The following is a 16581-nucleotide window of genomic DNA, read 5'->3' on the forward strand; positions in this document are numbered from 1 at the left end:
GAGCCTCTAGGAAGGTAACATCACAGTGAACAGAAATGTGAGTGGCCGTGCGCTTAGCATTTGGGGAGCCCTGAATACGTTTGGATGATTGAGGCTGTATGATGACGGCAAACAACCCAGACATGAATGTAGAATGAGCTGACCAGGTAGTTAAAAAAAAAAATCAAAGAAATGACAAAATGGGAAATAGTTGCAACTCATATCACAAAGGGCTGATCTCCCAATATAAAGAGCTCCCATAAACAAGCAAAGTCAAAGACCAAAAAGTTAATTAGGAAAAAAAAAAAAAAAGCCAAAGATATGATCAGGCACTTCACAGAAATGGAGGTATAAATAAGTGAAATGTATGAAAAGATGTTCAAGCTCATTTATAATATAACAAATGCAAATTAAGTGTCATCGAGACTATACTACCTAGGAGATAGGCAAAAATCCAAAATTTTGATAAAGCTCAAAGGAAATTGGCACCCTGAAACATTATTAATGGAAAGTAAGTTGCTATTTTTTTATGGAGGACATTTTCACAACCTCTTTCAAAATTACAAATGTATAGAACTCTATGACCCAGCAAATGCATGCCTGTAATTTATCCCACACACGAACTAGCGTATGTATAAAACAACATATGTGTACATGGTTATTCATTCTAGCACGGTTTGTAAGGACAGAGGGTTGGAAGCAAACTAGCTTCATCTGTTTCTGAAGAGGTAGGTCAGATTAATCATGGTTCAGCCACACACCGGAATACTATTCAGCTATTAAAAAATGAGGAGATTTATTACACAGTGACATGGAAGATCTCTAGGATAAATTAAGTAAAGAATCAAGAGGCCGAATACTGTGTGTGGCATCCACCATTTATATACAAAAGGAAAAAAAAATTGGCGGTGCATGTATTTAACTAAAAAAATCCTTAAAAGGTTAACAGACCACTAGCAACAGTGATCACTGGAGTTGGACACCGGGTAAAAAGGCACAAGGATGGAAAGGACTTTTCTCAGTGTTCCTTTGAAAAGCAGTGTGAGGATAAACCCTTCTATGTATTACCATTCACAACATATTTTTGAAAGGGTTATAGGGTTAAAAGCTATAACCTCCCACACACATACCACCCCCCCACCCCCCCACCCCCCCAGAGCTCTGCAAGCTCAGTTTCCTGGCAGAAAGGTTTGCTTCTGTGTGTTAAGGTGCTCTAGTGAATAGCAAATGCGAGCTGGACATGAATGAAGTTCTACTAAAGGAAATGTGGATCAATGGGTACTGGAGTCTGTCCATAGTTACAGGGCAGCTCAGCCAGGAGACACCAACCCTGGTTTTCAGAGGTCATGCTCTGGCAGACCTGTTGGGTGTGGGTATGGGTGCTGGCCTACAGACATCCAGCACAGAGACCCTTGGCGCATGCACGAAATGCTTAGCTAATGTGGTTAAACATGGGTGCAATGAACAGGGGTCCACTGGTCAGTGAAGAGTCCCAGCAGAGCCTCCTGCAGGCTGTCCTCGCCTGTGCCTGGGTGGTATCCATCTGGAGACTGCGCCCAGCACCTACACTTACTCAGCAAAAATGACCTCTTTACAATGTAAGATTTATATTATGCTCCTTCAGTGCATTTAGGTAGTGTTTGTGGGGTGGGGGGAGGGGAGAAAGTTTTCCTGTCTTGGCATAAAATCGAGGTCTTGGAAATTCCAGCTGTGAGGTTTTGACCCATGGTTCTACATGTTCAGATCCCATAAGCTAGTCAAATTTCAATAATAAAAATTTGGAGGTCAGTGTGGGATTTTCAACCTTATTTCGTTAAGTAAGAACCTAAACAATTATGCAAATTAAAGTACTGTACTTACCAAATTATAAAAAGAAAGGGTATGTTAACTCCATAAAAGGCAGGAAAAACTCTGAATAAACAACAGTACTTTATCTTGTTCTTTTTTCCCTTGTTTCACCAAAAAGCAGTTCGATCACAGACCAGTCTCTAACCTTCTGATATTCACCTCTTCTGAGGAGAGTTCCGCTGTTAAAGCCAAAGCCACTGCTCATCTTAAATTTAAATTTTTTTTTCAAGATTTTATTTATTTATTTATTTGACAGAGAGATAGAGAGAGAGAGCACAAGCAGGGAGAGCAGCAGGCAGAGGGAGAGGGAGAACAGGCTTCCCTTGGAGCAGAGAGCCCGATGTGGGGCTTGATTCCAGGACCCCAGGATCATGACCCGAGCCGAAGGCAGACGCTTAACTGACTGAGCCACCAGGCGCCCCTTTAATTTAAAATTGTGTGTTTCTTAATGACAATGGATGTTTAGAATTACATACTGTTGAAGCGTGCAGGAAGCATTTAGCCACCACCCGGCATTTGCCCTTTAGCAGATAAAAAATCAAAGTCCAGGGAGAAGGTAATGGCCAAAGCTGGTCAGGAACCAACAAGATCAGGAGATTAGATTCACACCAGACCAGTCGAAAAGTCCTAAGCGGACAGGTGTGCCTTAACTTAAACTTGACGTTCCTAGGCCAGTCTTCCTTTTTAGGATTCAGCCATAGGCTTCGGGGTACCCCCTGCCCACATACACCAGCTCTTGTCCAGCAGGACCTCCCCCTGCAAGGTCAGGTGGGCAGAATTCTACTTAGAAAAGCTTGATTACCCACGGGAGCATTCTCATTTGTGTGTACCGTGAACACCTTAGCTTTGTGGTTTCACAGCCTGATAACCCAGTGCCATTTTTGGTGGCACTGGGAGGAGAGGTTTGGTGCTAAGTAGGAAGGTGAGACTATTTTAACATCTCCAAGGCACATAAGGGGTCCAGTTTTGAAGCGAAGAACCAGAGCTTTGATGTTTTCAAGGCAGCCTTTTGTATTTGGTGAATTCACTGATGGCAAACTGGAACTGTCAGTAATGGGTTTGGGGTCTGTGGGCAAAAGGACCGAGTCAGCAGCTCCTGGGTGAAAGACACATTCACGTGATTATTGAGGGTGAGAAGTCCCGCAATCTGCCCTCTGTAAGCTGGAGACCCAGAAAAGTTTGCAGTTAGTTCCAGCTCATGCTTAAAGGTCTGAGAACCAGGGCAGCCAATGGTGTAAGTCCCGGTCTGAGCTGGCAGGCCCAGAGGCTAGGAGTGCTAATGTCTGAGGGCAGGAGTAGATCCCTGTCCAGTTCAAGCTGGGAGCCAATTTGCCCTCCCTCTACCTTTGGGTTCCACACAGGCCCTCAACAGATGGGATGATGCCTCCAACAAATTGGTGAGGTGATCTTGGGTCCAGGTCTTAATTCAAATGCAAACTTCCTTTGGAGAAATCAGCACAGACACCCTCAAAAATACTGTTTTATCAGCCATGAGGCATCCCTTAGCCCAGCCAAGCTGAAACATGAAATTCATCATCTCTGCAAGCATGACCACAAACAGCAGGCTAAGTAACGGGTGCTCTGTCTTCATGTGCAGATGGTGCTAGAGAGACAAGCAGGATTTGAGCAGCAATATGGTTGGACAAGGGACTCCAGAGTCCAGTAACAAAAAAATGGTGGCACCTACTCTTCAAACTGGACCTTTGTAAGTCAGGGTCTGCAGAAGCAGACTTCAGTGTTACTCATTTCCTCTGCCAATTCAGGCAAGTGGAGTCCCTTATGACTCTGGATTTAACCAGTGAAATAGCAATCGGTCCGCTCTCTTGCCAAATTAGATAGTGCCTTTCAATGGGAGAACAAAGGAAAGCAAAGCCAAAGACACAGTCCCTGCTGGCCGTCACCCTCCTGCCGAGCACTTCCGGCAGAGAGACACGTGTGCTGCCTTGTGCAATGCAAGACCACACTATCTTTTGAGGCCAGCCAGCCGACAGCCCAGTCCTTAAAAATCAGTAGCTGAGTGCAGTAAGTCAAGCAGAGAAAGTCAATTATCATATGGTTTCACTTATTTGTGGAACGTAAGAACAGCATGGAGGACATTAGAAGGAAGGGAAAAATGAAGGGGGGGAAATCGGAGGGAGAGAAGAACCATGAGAGACTATGGACTCTGAGAAACAAACTGAGGGTTTTAGAGGGGAGGGGGATAGGGGGTGGGGGGATGGGTTAGCCTGGTGATGGGTATTAAAGAGGGCACGTACTGCATGGAGCACTGGGTGTTATGCGCAAACAATGAATCATGGAACACTACATCAAAAACTAATGAGGGAATGTATGGTGACTAACATAACATAATAAAATAAAATTAAATAAAAAAAAATCAGTAGCTGAAAGCAGCTGAAAGTTCAAAGCCAAATAATGCACTGTGGGCTGTCACCAGAAACACGTGGTATCACTGGCTATTTAAATGCTAAACCTCCCAAGCAGTGGGTCCCATCGAGGGAAATTGTGTTTGGAAGGCTATTTCAAATAAGTTAAAATGTTATGTAATACTCAGTACGTGCAAGAAACCTCTTATTTTGAACTAAAGGAAGAGGTATGTACCTTTTATTAAGAGGAAATCAGTTTCTCCCCATCCCCACTACATAAATGTTAAACAAATATTTAAAGAGTTTTGGCTTGAAGGGACATCACACTATTTGGCTTGTCCGGCAAAGGCTACATCTTCTCTTTAGAGCAGGGAGGACTTTTTTTTTAAAGATTTTATTTATTTGACAGAGAGAGATAGCGAGAGCAGGAACACAAGCAGGGGGAGAGGGAGAGGGAGAAGCAGGCTTCCTGCTGAGCAGGGAGCCAGACGCGGGGCTCGATCCCAGGACCCTGGGATCATGACCTGAGCCGAAGGCAGACGCCCAACGACTGAGCCACCCAGGCGCCCAGAGCAGGGAGGACTTTTCTGGCAGCTTCGTGTGTTGTCCACATCTCCGTAAGACGTGGTACAGAATGCCTGTACTGACCGGGGTTGGCAATCCTTTCAGTCTCTGCTGCAACTACTTAGAGTTCTACTGTTGTGGTGAGAAAGCGGCCACAGACGGTATGTAAATGAGTGGATATGGCTGTGTTCTAATAAAACTTTATTAACAAAAAGGGGCAGGCAGGCAGATTGGTCCCGTGGGCTATAGTACACTGACCCATGGTGTATATAGATAGGTTTTGGACGAGTTTATGTCAGCAGTCCTTGAAATGCAGCTATATGTGGCTAATCTATCAAAACCATAAATAACATTCAGCACGGAAATCTGGCAACGCTCATATGAACCGTTGACCAATATGTTTGCTTGCCATTTAGAAAACTGTCTCACCCTTACAGTAGTTTTGTTTAATTCTCTGCCCAATGAGGGTATCCTTTGGCCACTCATATAAATCCCCAAAAGTGCAGACATCAAACCTGCGGACAATCTGTGTTCTGTGATGATTCTTACAGCCAACTGAACTCTATTTCATATGTGAAGAGATAAGATGCAGAAGACTTTTATAAATTCTTTAGGTAGATGATTATTCTTGAATGTGGAAAGATATATAAATTTTTACTGCCAGCTTTCGAGCCATATTCTCCCCTGCAGGGAAGGCAGTGATGGTGTCTTCTGAAGGGGAGCAGAGGAAAATATTAACGCTGCTTGTCAAGGGGCTGGAGAGACAGCTTTACGTTGATAACTCTGAGGTAAAAGCTGGGTCCTTTTCTGATTCAAAAAAGCAGAAATCCTGTTACTGTGCTTTACTACCACAGTGTAAGGAAAAACCAAAACTCTAGAGCAAGCCGTCCCTGAATTCAAATCCTGCCTCGACCATTTACTGGTTGTATAGCTTTGGGTCAAGCCACTTACTGCCTCAGGGCCTTAGCTACTTCTAGGCAAATGGATTTTTTCAGGAAAGGTGAAAGGTAAAAACAATAATTTAATACTATATGTTACATAAATATTCTATCAAAACTATCGGTGGTTCATAGTTGGTACTCATAAATTTTGCCTCCTTTTGCCACCTCAGGTTTGTGTTTACAAGGCAAAACATAAAACATCCTCTTTTTTCCTCATCTCATTTACACATGAAAACATATAGACAACTTTGAGTTTCTGAGTGCAGCAGGGAATCTGGGGTCAAAAGATGAAGATACGGTCACCGTCCTCTTACTCATCTACTTTGATTTTGGAAGACTGGAAAAATCTTTGGATTCCAAAGATTCCAAATCTTTGGAATTTGGAAGAACCAGATTGTTGAAAGGGATTTTATACCATCCTTCAAATCTCAAGTCCAGAGGCTTTTCCACCTCCAAAATGAAATCATCTGGAGAATAAATACATAATATCTAAAAATGACGCCGAGCCACTTTTAAATAAATAAGTAACACAATGCATTTCGTTGCTAAGGGAAACAGATCCTGCAGCTTCACAATGGTAGTGAATTAGAACATGTCAAGGCGCCCTAAGCAATTAGTTTTCTCTATGACCCAGATAGACTCTTCGCATTTTAGAATCATTAGACCTTTCAGACCGCTCAGCTGCTCACAACCGGGGACAGTCCTGCCCACCTCCCCCCTACTCCTGTCTCCAGGCAGGTGGAGAAGTATGGGTGGGTAGGGCAGGAAATAAAGCTGCCAGTCCCGTGGGCTATAGTACACTGACCCATGGTGTATATAGATAGGTTTTTTTCCTGGCAGCTTTATTGAGGTGTCATGGACATACGATAAAAGTATAGTCTGTTAATTTTCACACGTGTCTATATCCATAAAACTGTCGCCATGGAAAGATATTGAATTTGCTCATCACTTTGTGGGAGCATTCTGATTGCGAGAGTAACAAGGGGTTATTACTGGCATGGCCTGGGGGTGACTAATATCCTGAAATGTGCAGTCTTGCACAAAGAACAGTCTTATCCATAATAGCCAGTAGCAACTCCGCTGAGAAATGCTGGCCCAATCCCTTTGCTAAACTAATGAAGACACAGTCCAGATAAGGAAACTGAGGCAAGACTCAAGACAGTGTCTTCTGTGCTCATGTAAATACATCCAGAGTACATACGTTAAACAAACAATATAGTATTTGCTAGAAGAAATTCTTGACTGAATCAAATGCCTCATGTCATATTGACATTGAAAAGCGATACATACTTTAAAATGATATATTTCAATCAGAGAGGGAGACAAACCCCAAGAGACTCTTAACTCTAGGGAACAAACTGAGGGTCGCTGGAGGGGAGGTGGGTGTGGGGATGGGGTAACTGGGTGATGGGCATTAAGGAGGGCACGTGATGGAATGAGCACTGGTCTTATATGCAACTGATCAATCACTGACATCTGAAACTAGTAATACACTACATGTAATTAATTGAATTTAAATAAGATATAAAAAATGATATATTTAAAATGTGACAGTGGGTTCTTCTAAAGAGGGTCAGCTAGCTAGGTCTTCCTCCCCCCAGAGACTTGTCTGCCAGGCAGGGGCTGGTGCTGCTATCCTGGCATAGAGAGTGAAGGTCAAAGACACAAATTCTAGGGGCGCCTGGCTGGCTCAGTCATTGAGCGTCTGCCTTCAGCTCGGGTCATGATCTCGGGATCCTGGGATCGAGCCCCATGTTGGGCTCCCTGCTCAGCGGGGAGTCTGCTTCTCTTCTCCCTCTCCCTCTACCCCCGCCCCACCCCCACTTGTGCTCTCTCACAAATAAATAAATAAAATCTTAAAAAAAAAAAAAAAGACACAAATTCTAGGCATGGACAACGTTGGCTTTCCTACTCCTGAAGAAAAAGGTGAAAAAAAGACCTCATGTTGGCTTAATTAGAAAGATGCAGTATACTTTTAATAAATCATCCCTGAACAAAAGGATTCATGGCACCGAGAAAGTGCCTATGTGCCTACGAAGACCTACTTACATGCTCCTTGCTGTAAGGTATCTCATAGTGTCGTGTTTAATTTAGTTGCCAAATGGATATAATTTTGAAATGTTAGGTATTAATTTAAAAATCATTTGGAGTCTTATTAGTTGCAAAAATCATGTCATAACTTCAAGAACAAAATTTGGTATCTACTAGAAAGATTATCTCTGTAACATGGGAAGTAATGTGCTAGAGCTCAGTGGTTCTCAATTATGTGCTTAGAATCACCCGGAGGGATTGTTCAACAGATTTTTCAGTCTCACCCCCAAAGTTCCTGATTCAGTTGATCTGGGGTGGAGCCCAAGAATATACATTTTTAACAAGTTCCAGGTGATGCTGATGCTGCAGGTCTGTGGACTACGCATTTGGGCCATGATTTCCCTGGGGCCCATCCATAGTTGGCTCTGTTGATCAGACACTCTGGGTAGAAGAGACCAGTGGGGATGGAGCACCTTGCTCTTCTTTATCCACCCATCTGCAGCTGTAACTGCTCTCAGCTCCCTGAACTCACCACCAGCTATCCTCCCACAAAAGACCTTCATTACTCTTGTTCTTCGTAGCCAAATTAAAAAAAAAAATCTGGTTGAAATGTGTGGGAGGAGGTTCTAGAAGACCATGAGAGCCAGAACATCTCGCAAGCACGTTTACAGCAATTATGAACCAAACAGATCATTCCAAAAGATTCAGATAAACTCATGACATCCTGACTTTCTAGAGAAAAAATGTAGTTAATACATACTTTCTGGGAATGATAAACAGAGTGTTAAAAACAAACACACAGGGGCACCTGGGTGGCTCAGTCAGTGAAGCACCTGACTTTGGCTCAGGTCATGATCCCAGGGTCCTGGGATCGAGTCCCGTGTCGGGCTCCCTGTTCAGTGGGGAGCCTGCTTCTCCCTCTTCCTCTGCCCCTCCCTCTGTTCATGCTCTCTCTCTCACTCTCTCGCTCAAATAAATAAATAAAATCTTAAAAAAAACAAAACCACACAGGACAATCTCCAACTATAGAAAGATGAACAGTGTCATGAGTAAACAGGATTACATCTTAGGCCTCGGGTTGTCCATCTTCTGTATGGAAACTAGTTCTGGGGGCTGCTAAGGACCCTAGGGAAGCAAACTTCAAAAGTTCTGATAGTTCTGTGTTTTTCAACAAAGAGCATTTAAACCAAAACTAGGCTGCCTGGGTTCATCACCTACCGGTTTGATTTCCAGACAGTTGACACCTGGACATGGAGATATACGCAAGTATCATTTCCCTGAAGACTTAAAAAAAAAAATGCAATGCAGATCCCGACGGTCCAAGGCTCACCCCAGCCATTTTCACCCAAGCCCAGTAATAACTGATAACAAAAGGGGCTTATTTGGGAGAGAAACACTTGTTTTAGAATAGCAACGTGCCTTACAAGTCAGTCCTCATTGCCCCAAAGACAAAATAATTGCCCTAAGCCCCCAAATCAAGTATCTGTATTTACATTTGCTAGATCAATTTTCTTTGAAAAATCCTGTCAGCAGCAGTGACATTTCCAATTTAATCATGATTACGTGTCTTCCTATATTTAGTGCTAGGCTTTAAAATTTTTAATTTATTTATTTTGGTAAAGAATACGTAATGTAGGGCTACCATTTAAGCCATGTGTAAGTATACGGTTCTGTGGGATTGAAGGCATTCACCCTGTTGCTCAACCACCACCACCATGTGCCTCAGATTTATTTATTGAATTGATCTTCCCCCAAAATACAATAAAGCTGGAGGTAACATGTATGGTTAACTGGGGTGTTTTTGCAAATATGGTGTCAAAATAGCAGGATTCTCGTAAGTTCTCTGGAGGAAAGCTAAGTCAAAGTCATCACAAAGGAAGAGCTAGCTACATGACTGAGCTCTGATAGGAGGCTCAACTGTGGGCCCCCAACCTGTCTTTGAAATTGGGGGAAGAGGCAATGACCTGGCACCAGCTGCTACTTCCAAAATGCCCTCTTTGTCTGAACCCATGCAGACATTACTCCGTGACTACTGCACTCTTTCCTGCTGAATCTCAGAGTCTGTCTTCACGCGATCTTCCAGGCATTATCGTAACTAATTACAAGTGGCCCACAGGACAGAACCTATTTCCCTTCTCCATATAGAAAAACGCAAGCCACCTGAGGCAGCAGAAAGTAACCATCATCGGCACTGCTTCTGGGCCACCTAAAGGCCCAGCGTGGACACGTAAGCACACGCTGGCAGGCAAGTCTTCAACGTGAAGATGCCACCAGGCACGTTCTTTAGCACGGACATCCTCACAAACGGAAATGTTCTTACCTCGGCAGGAACACGCTTTCCACTACATAAAAGTCTTGCATGAGGACATCTCTATCTGGCTTGGAAGTGAGATTCCCCACTGTGTATCCTATTCCCAGTTGAATAGCACCTTTGATAGCAGATGATGCAGTCTGCAAAGAAAACAAGGGTCAAGGTTAACCTCCATGGTCAAGGTCTCGTTCAAGCAGCAAAAATAGGAGACTGAGGTCAGATGTTCTTTCTTGTCCCTAAGCAACGTGAAGCTGGGTTTGGAAAGACGACAGGATGCTCCTTTCGATGGTGAGTCTAATTCCGAATATTAAGGACCCTTCTTGATATGAAATTATTTTTATGGTAATGTTTCCTACAAATATTTCTTTTTTTTTTTTTTAGATTTTATTTATTTATTCATGAGAGACAGGGAGAGAGAGAGAGAGAGAGAGAGAGAGGCAGAGGCAGAGGGAGAAGCAGGCTCCCTGCTGAGCAGGGAGGCCGATGCGGGACTCGATCCCAGGACCCTGGGATCATGACCTGAGCCGAAAGCAGACGCTTAACCATCTGAGCCACCCAGGCGCCCCCTACAAATATTTCTAAGGTCAAATTACATTCCCAAATCTCCACCTTCCTTTTAGTAAGAACTTAGAAATTTGGTAGGACACTTTCAATACATAACATTTTAATTTCTACCAAAAGAAATGCCACAGTCACGTTTTTTAAAAATCTGAAGCTCTAGAACACACCTATGGGTCACGAAGAGTAGGGTATCTTCGCAAGAAATGAGAGAGCAAAAAGTAATCTGAGTCTGTGAATAAAATTTAATTTGGGAATGGCTTACTGGTGTTGCCATGGATCCATCAGCAAAATTGCCTACACTGATCTGTGTAGCACATAGCACCAGCATACCAATATTTCCAATTTACCACTTTCCCAGTATCATTCCATAATTAAATACACATAATATTAAATTAGGAAATAATGTGCATACATACGTGTGTACATACATATACATACATGTGTGTAGTGTGTGTGTGTGCATAGTTTTAACCAACATAATAGGAGAAATAGCAGAATAACTCCATTTAGGAAAATTAGAAGGCATTCTTCATAATGGTTGTGAAAGTGTGGTCATTTCAGGCAAAGTCAACAAATGATTATTGGGGACCTAGCCCCATGCTAGAGGTGGTTTGTTTGGGGTTCAATCTTGGGTGAGCGAGGATGACTGCACCGTGGGAGAGGTCCCTGGTCTTGGGGGTGGGGTGGAAAGGTTGTACAACATTAGCTTGGTTCTGCATGTCCTTTGTTTGTGATCATGGAACAGCATCCAAACAGGTTTAAAAGGTCTGAGAGTCTTACGCATAGAGACAGTTTTGAAGCCTTTAGAATGGATTATCTCCATATTTAAGGAAATCTGAGGATCAAGGACCAAACTTGAGGTCATGATCAATCAGTACTGACCAGCCACTTCCACTACACAAATGGACACAACCCCTCTCCCTAGGGAGTCATCATCTGGTGGCTTGCTCACCCCACTGCAAATATTCCATCACCCCTCATCTGGGGACAACTCCCCACCGTCTTCCCTCCAGGAGGCAGAAGAACGGCTTGTTTTTCTTTATCCCCATGCTCTTTACCTAAGATCCCGCGGCAGCAGGATGGCAAAAGACTTAGCACTCAAGCCCCCAGTGCCACTAGTGGTTCAAAAACAAAAAGTTTGCTATTTTAATTCTCCCTCTCAGAGCTCTGCAATGCTACCAGTTGCCATTAGTGACCTTTTGTACCAAGAGCTCGGACTTCTGAAGGCTGAAATGGATTTTGTTCCTTTTAACCTCGCATAAAAATTCCAAAGGCGTTCCTCCTCCTATCCATCACTCAGAGCAGTATGGCATAAGATGTGACATCAGCACTTTCCAGAGGACCCAGCACCCCGAAGCATTCTGTTCTAGACCTATCAACAGAGTCACGTGCTCTCAAAGTGCTTGTCCCGCCCCATCCGCACACCTGACTGCTTTCTGGAACTATCTGTATTTCTACTTATTTCAGTCATCTACTACTCCTTGGGCTGGAACACCTCTCCTACAGATGGAGCACCCAATTTTCTGTTGACTACCCTCCTCCCCGACCCCAGGCAACAGAAGGTGGTCAAAGTAGTAGGAGTCTATATCTGGTATTTTCAAACTTGAGAAAGCATGAGAATCTCTGGGATACTTGTTAAAACAGACTGAAGGCAAAACCACGGAGACAGTAAAAAAAGCCCTGGCTGCCAGGGGCTGGGGGAGGGCTTGCCAGGGGCTGGGGGAAAAAAGGGGGTGCACAGAGCGTTTTCGGGCAGGGAAATACTCTGTATGACACTGTAATGATGGATACACGTCATTATACATTTGTCTAAACCCACAGAACACCCAAAATCAAGAGTAAACCATAATGGGAGGCACCTGGGTGGCTCAGTCATTAAGCATCTGCCTTCGGCTCAGGTCATGATCCCAGGGTCCTGGGATCGAGCCCCGCATCAGGCTCCTTGCTCGGCGGGAAGCCTGCTTCTCCCTCTGCCCACTCCCCCTGCTTGTGTTCCCTCTCTGGCTGTCTTTCTCTCTGTCAAATAAATAAAAATCTTAAAAAAAAAAAAAGAGTGAAACATATTGGAAACCATGGACTTTGGGGGACTATGATGTGTCAATGCAAGTTCATCAACTGTAGCAAATGCACCACTCTGGTGGGGGATGGTGACAAGGGGGAGGCCATGCATGTGTGGGGGGCAGGGAGCACATGGAAAATCTCTGTACCTTCTCAATGTTTCTGTTAACCTACAGCTACTCTAAAACAATGGTCTTAAAAAAAAGTCAATGGGCATTGCAAACCAAAGCCAAAACCAAGAACAGATGGATGGGTTACATTTCCAGGCTTTCTGATTCTGGGAGTCTGGGGTGAGGCTCAAGAATTTGCTCTTGTTCTAAGGAGCACCATAAAAATCTTCCTCCCATGGCATAAGATTAAATTTTGAGTTCCCAAAGGAGTAAGATTTTGGAAAGGGCCCCGCTGACATCTGTTTATGTTAAACCCCCAAACAGACTTGTGATCCTACTGCCTTCCTTTCAGGCTCCATAAAATTCAAGAGCTCTGATGGGAGAAACTGTGGAAAGTGTAATACAAGTTAATATTTTTTGGATCAACTCTTTGTGCCAGACACTTGATATATAACCATCACAATCACAAACTAGAGTAATCATAGCACATACTTATACAGCATTCACTGAATGGCAGGCACTGTTGTAAGTGCTTTTGGTTATTCGAACTCTGTTATCTTCACAAGGACCCTATAAAGTGGGACCCTATAAATTGCTACCTCCATTTTACTGACTCAGGAAGGTTTGGTGACTTACACTGGGTCACACAGCTAGGGAAGACCTGGGATTGGGGACTCATACCTGGGGAGTCTGGCTCCAGATTCCAAGTTATAAGCAACTACACCATGGCCTCTAACCTCAAAATCTCTCAACTCATAATCCTTTCAAGGACCCTTTCAAGCAACAATCACATTTCCAGGTGGGGATTTAAAGCACAACAAGGTTAAGTGACTCGCCCCAGTCGCGTTGCTAGCGCGTGGCAGATTCTCGCTGCAAAGCCCACCCTGTTTGCACATCTGTTTTTTTCTAAAACGAGCCTAGAATCCAAGTCAGAAGGTCCCGTTAAAGTCTGGCTGTTTGACCTCAGCAAAGGAAGTAGCTCCGTGGGGACCATTCCTTTTGATAAAATAGGGATAAAATGTTTTATTTGCTTCTAGTGCGACCCAGCCATGAGTAAGCCTAGGAAAAGCTGTAAACCACTTGGAAAACCAGTATAAAGACTGGTTAATGTCACTTGTTAAGGTCACTACTAGTAACGTGGGGCGGTACAAACATCAGGAGGTATTTTGCTGTTGAGGGAGGGACCACACCTTGAGGTCTCCTCCTCCCCATCTCCATGTAAAATTAAAGGCTGTAGCACTGATGCATTTGCATAGAATTAAAAAGCATCTTGCCTACTTCGTGGAAATGTCTGATCATATTCTGATCATATTCAAGCATGTGGTTTCTTCAGTCACCAGCAGTAAAGGTTCCATCTCCGGAAGTCCTCCCAGGGGACGTGAGGCATGGTGATGGGCGGTGTTGGCGTATTTTCTAACACAGCCACTCTTGAACAAGACGTGTGTTTTTTTTTTGATTTTATTTATTTATTCATGAAAGACAGAGACAGAGACAGAGAGAGGCAGAGGGAGAAGCAGGCTCCCAAGGAGCAGGGAGCCCGATGCGGGACTCGATCCCAGGACCCTGAGATCATGACCTAAGCCGAAGGCAGACGCTTAACCATCTGAGCCACCCAGGCGCCCAAACAAGATGTGTTTTAAAACTCTAAAACTGAAATGTTACTCGGAGTGTCTCTGCTTAGCAATGAGTAAACCATGATGCTGAGGAAGAACCTTCTGTGGTTGCTCTTCTAGAAGTTCTTTCCCTGCCAAATGTGAGCCACAAGCCCTTCTTCCTTCCTTGAGGATACCCACCAACAGACCAGGGAGCCAGCAACAGGTGAATGGCTTCATACACACCCAGCCTCTCCAGGTTTCCCAGCAAGACTTTGCATCGCTTCTAACAGCGCTGGGACATGACCATTTTTCCCTTCCAACTCCAACAGGGACCTCGGACTCCTTCCAAACATATAGTTCTAGATTTCAGAACACAGTGAAACAGGCTATTTTTAATTCAGGACTTTGCATGGCCTAAGTGGCAGCAGCATGTTGCCTGGATACTAGAAAAACCTCTCAAGCATTTCATACTCAGAGAAAGAACCAGAGAACATCACAAAAGCAAACCATCGACACTTAGTCTCATAGCTCCTCTTTCCTAACGCAAACTTGTGCAGGGATGAGGGTAATACTAAAAGGAGAAATGAAGGTCAGCTTGCGTTTGTGCCATAGGTTCTATTTTTCATTTTTTTTTTAAGATTTTATTTATTAATTTGACAGAGAGAGACACAGCGAGAGGGAACACAAGCAGGGGGAGTGGGAGAGGGAGAAGCAGGCTTCCCGCTGAGCAGGGAGCCCGATGCGGGGCTCGATCCCAGGACCCTGGGATCATGACTTGAGCCGAGGGCAGCCGTTTAACCGACTGAGCCATCCAGGCGCCCCAGGTTCTATTTTTCAAAGCACTATCTTTTAATGATTGTATTTTGATCCTCCCAATTGTTATGTATAAGGAGGGTTTATAAAGCCCATTTTATACAGGGGCACTTGGCGGCTCAGTCGGTTAAGCATCCGACTCTTGGTTTTGTCTCATTTCATGGTCTCAGGGTCCTGAGATCGAGTCCCGTGTTGGGCTCCGCACTAGGGAGGGAATCCTGCTTGTCCCTCTCCCTCTGCTCCTTCCCCCAAACTTGCTCTCTTGAATAAATAAATAAAGTCATTAAAAAAATAAAGCTAATTTTACAGATAAAGAAACTGTGGTTCTGGGAGAATAACTGGCTCTAAACCTCTTGGCTGGTACGTGGTGGAGCCAGGAATGATACTATGGTCTCCAAGGCCGCTGGTTCAGTGCTCCATCATACACAGCTGTGTGTGCCTGAATTCTTCTGCTGGAGACGGATCTGACCAAAGCTGAAAGTACCGACACCATGAACTACTCATCCTGCCAGTAACAATACAACTAAACATCTACAGAACCTACCATCAGGGGAGTAGTGATCCTGACAACAGTAAGATTTTTTTTTTATTCTTATGTTAATCCCCATACATTACATCATTAGTTTTAGATGAAGTGTTCCATGATTCATTGTGCACAACACCCAGTGCTCCATGCAGAACGTGCCCTCCTCAATACCCATCACCAGGCTGACCCATCCTCCCACCCCCCTCCCCTCTAGAACCCTCAGTTTGTTTCTCAGAGTCCATCGTCTCTCATGGTTCATCCACCCCTCCGATTTCCCCCGCTTCATTCTTCCCCTCCCGCTACCTTCTTCTTTTTTTTTTTCTTAACATATATTGCATTATTTGTTTCAGAGGTACCGATCTGAGATTCAACAGTCTTGCACAATTCACAGCGCTTACCAGAGCACATACCCTGCCCAGTGTCGACAACAGTAAGATTTAAATGAGGTGACATTGGTTACAAGAAACGGCTTTCTTCAGTACATTGTCTATGAAACCGGATCACTTAATAGGCCATCTGATATCACTGGCTTGAAAAAGAAGTATGAAAACATTTCTTGTCCACAGCATTTTCCCTTCCAAGGTGTTCTGATGAACTAATTATGGGATTATAGCCAACACAGATGATGCCACAGTGATTTTTATCAGAAGAACAGATCTCCTCGTGTCACCACCTTGCTTGAAACCCTCGGGGTCATGGTGTCCTCACTGCAGGATTAAGCCCAAACCCTTTAGCTTGACCCGGAAGCCCGTCTGACGGCATTATTCCTGATATAAAAAGAGATCCCCACCCCCAACACAAAGACACACACAGACACACACTCCACACACAAACACACACACACATCCACACTCTATCCTTTGAGCAAGCTCACCTTACAG

The 16581-nt window shown here is 44.1% G+C and overlaps 1 protein-coding gene across 7 annotated transcripts in view; it reads right to left on the minus strand.

The window, feature by feature from the left end:
- PIP5K1B (phosphatidylinositol-4-phosphate 5-kinase type 1 beta) overlaps positions 1–16581 on the minus strand; it is a 305430-nt gene that overhangs the window by 128476 nt on the left and 160373 nt on the right. For all 7 annotated transcript variants that reach the window (XM_035029097.1, XM_035029096.1, XM_035029094.1 and 4 more), the window contains one exon: positions 10047–10177. In XM_035029097.1, the coding sequence (XP_034884988.1) occupies positions 10047–10177 (131 nt within the window). The remainder of the gene's footprint in view (positions 1–10046; positions 10178–16581) is intronic.

Source organism: Mirounga leonina, unplaced genomic scaffold (assembly GCF_011800145.1).
Source record: "Mirounga leonina isolate KUSES-001 unplaced genomic scaffold, KU_Mleo_1.0 Mir_224, whole genome shotgun sequence".
NCBI classification, from domain to species: domain Eukaryota; kingdom Metazoa; phylum Chordata; class Mammalia; order Carnivora; family Phocidae; genus Mirounga; species Mirounga leonina.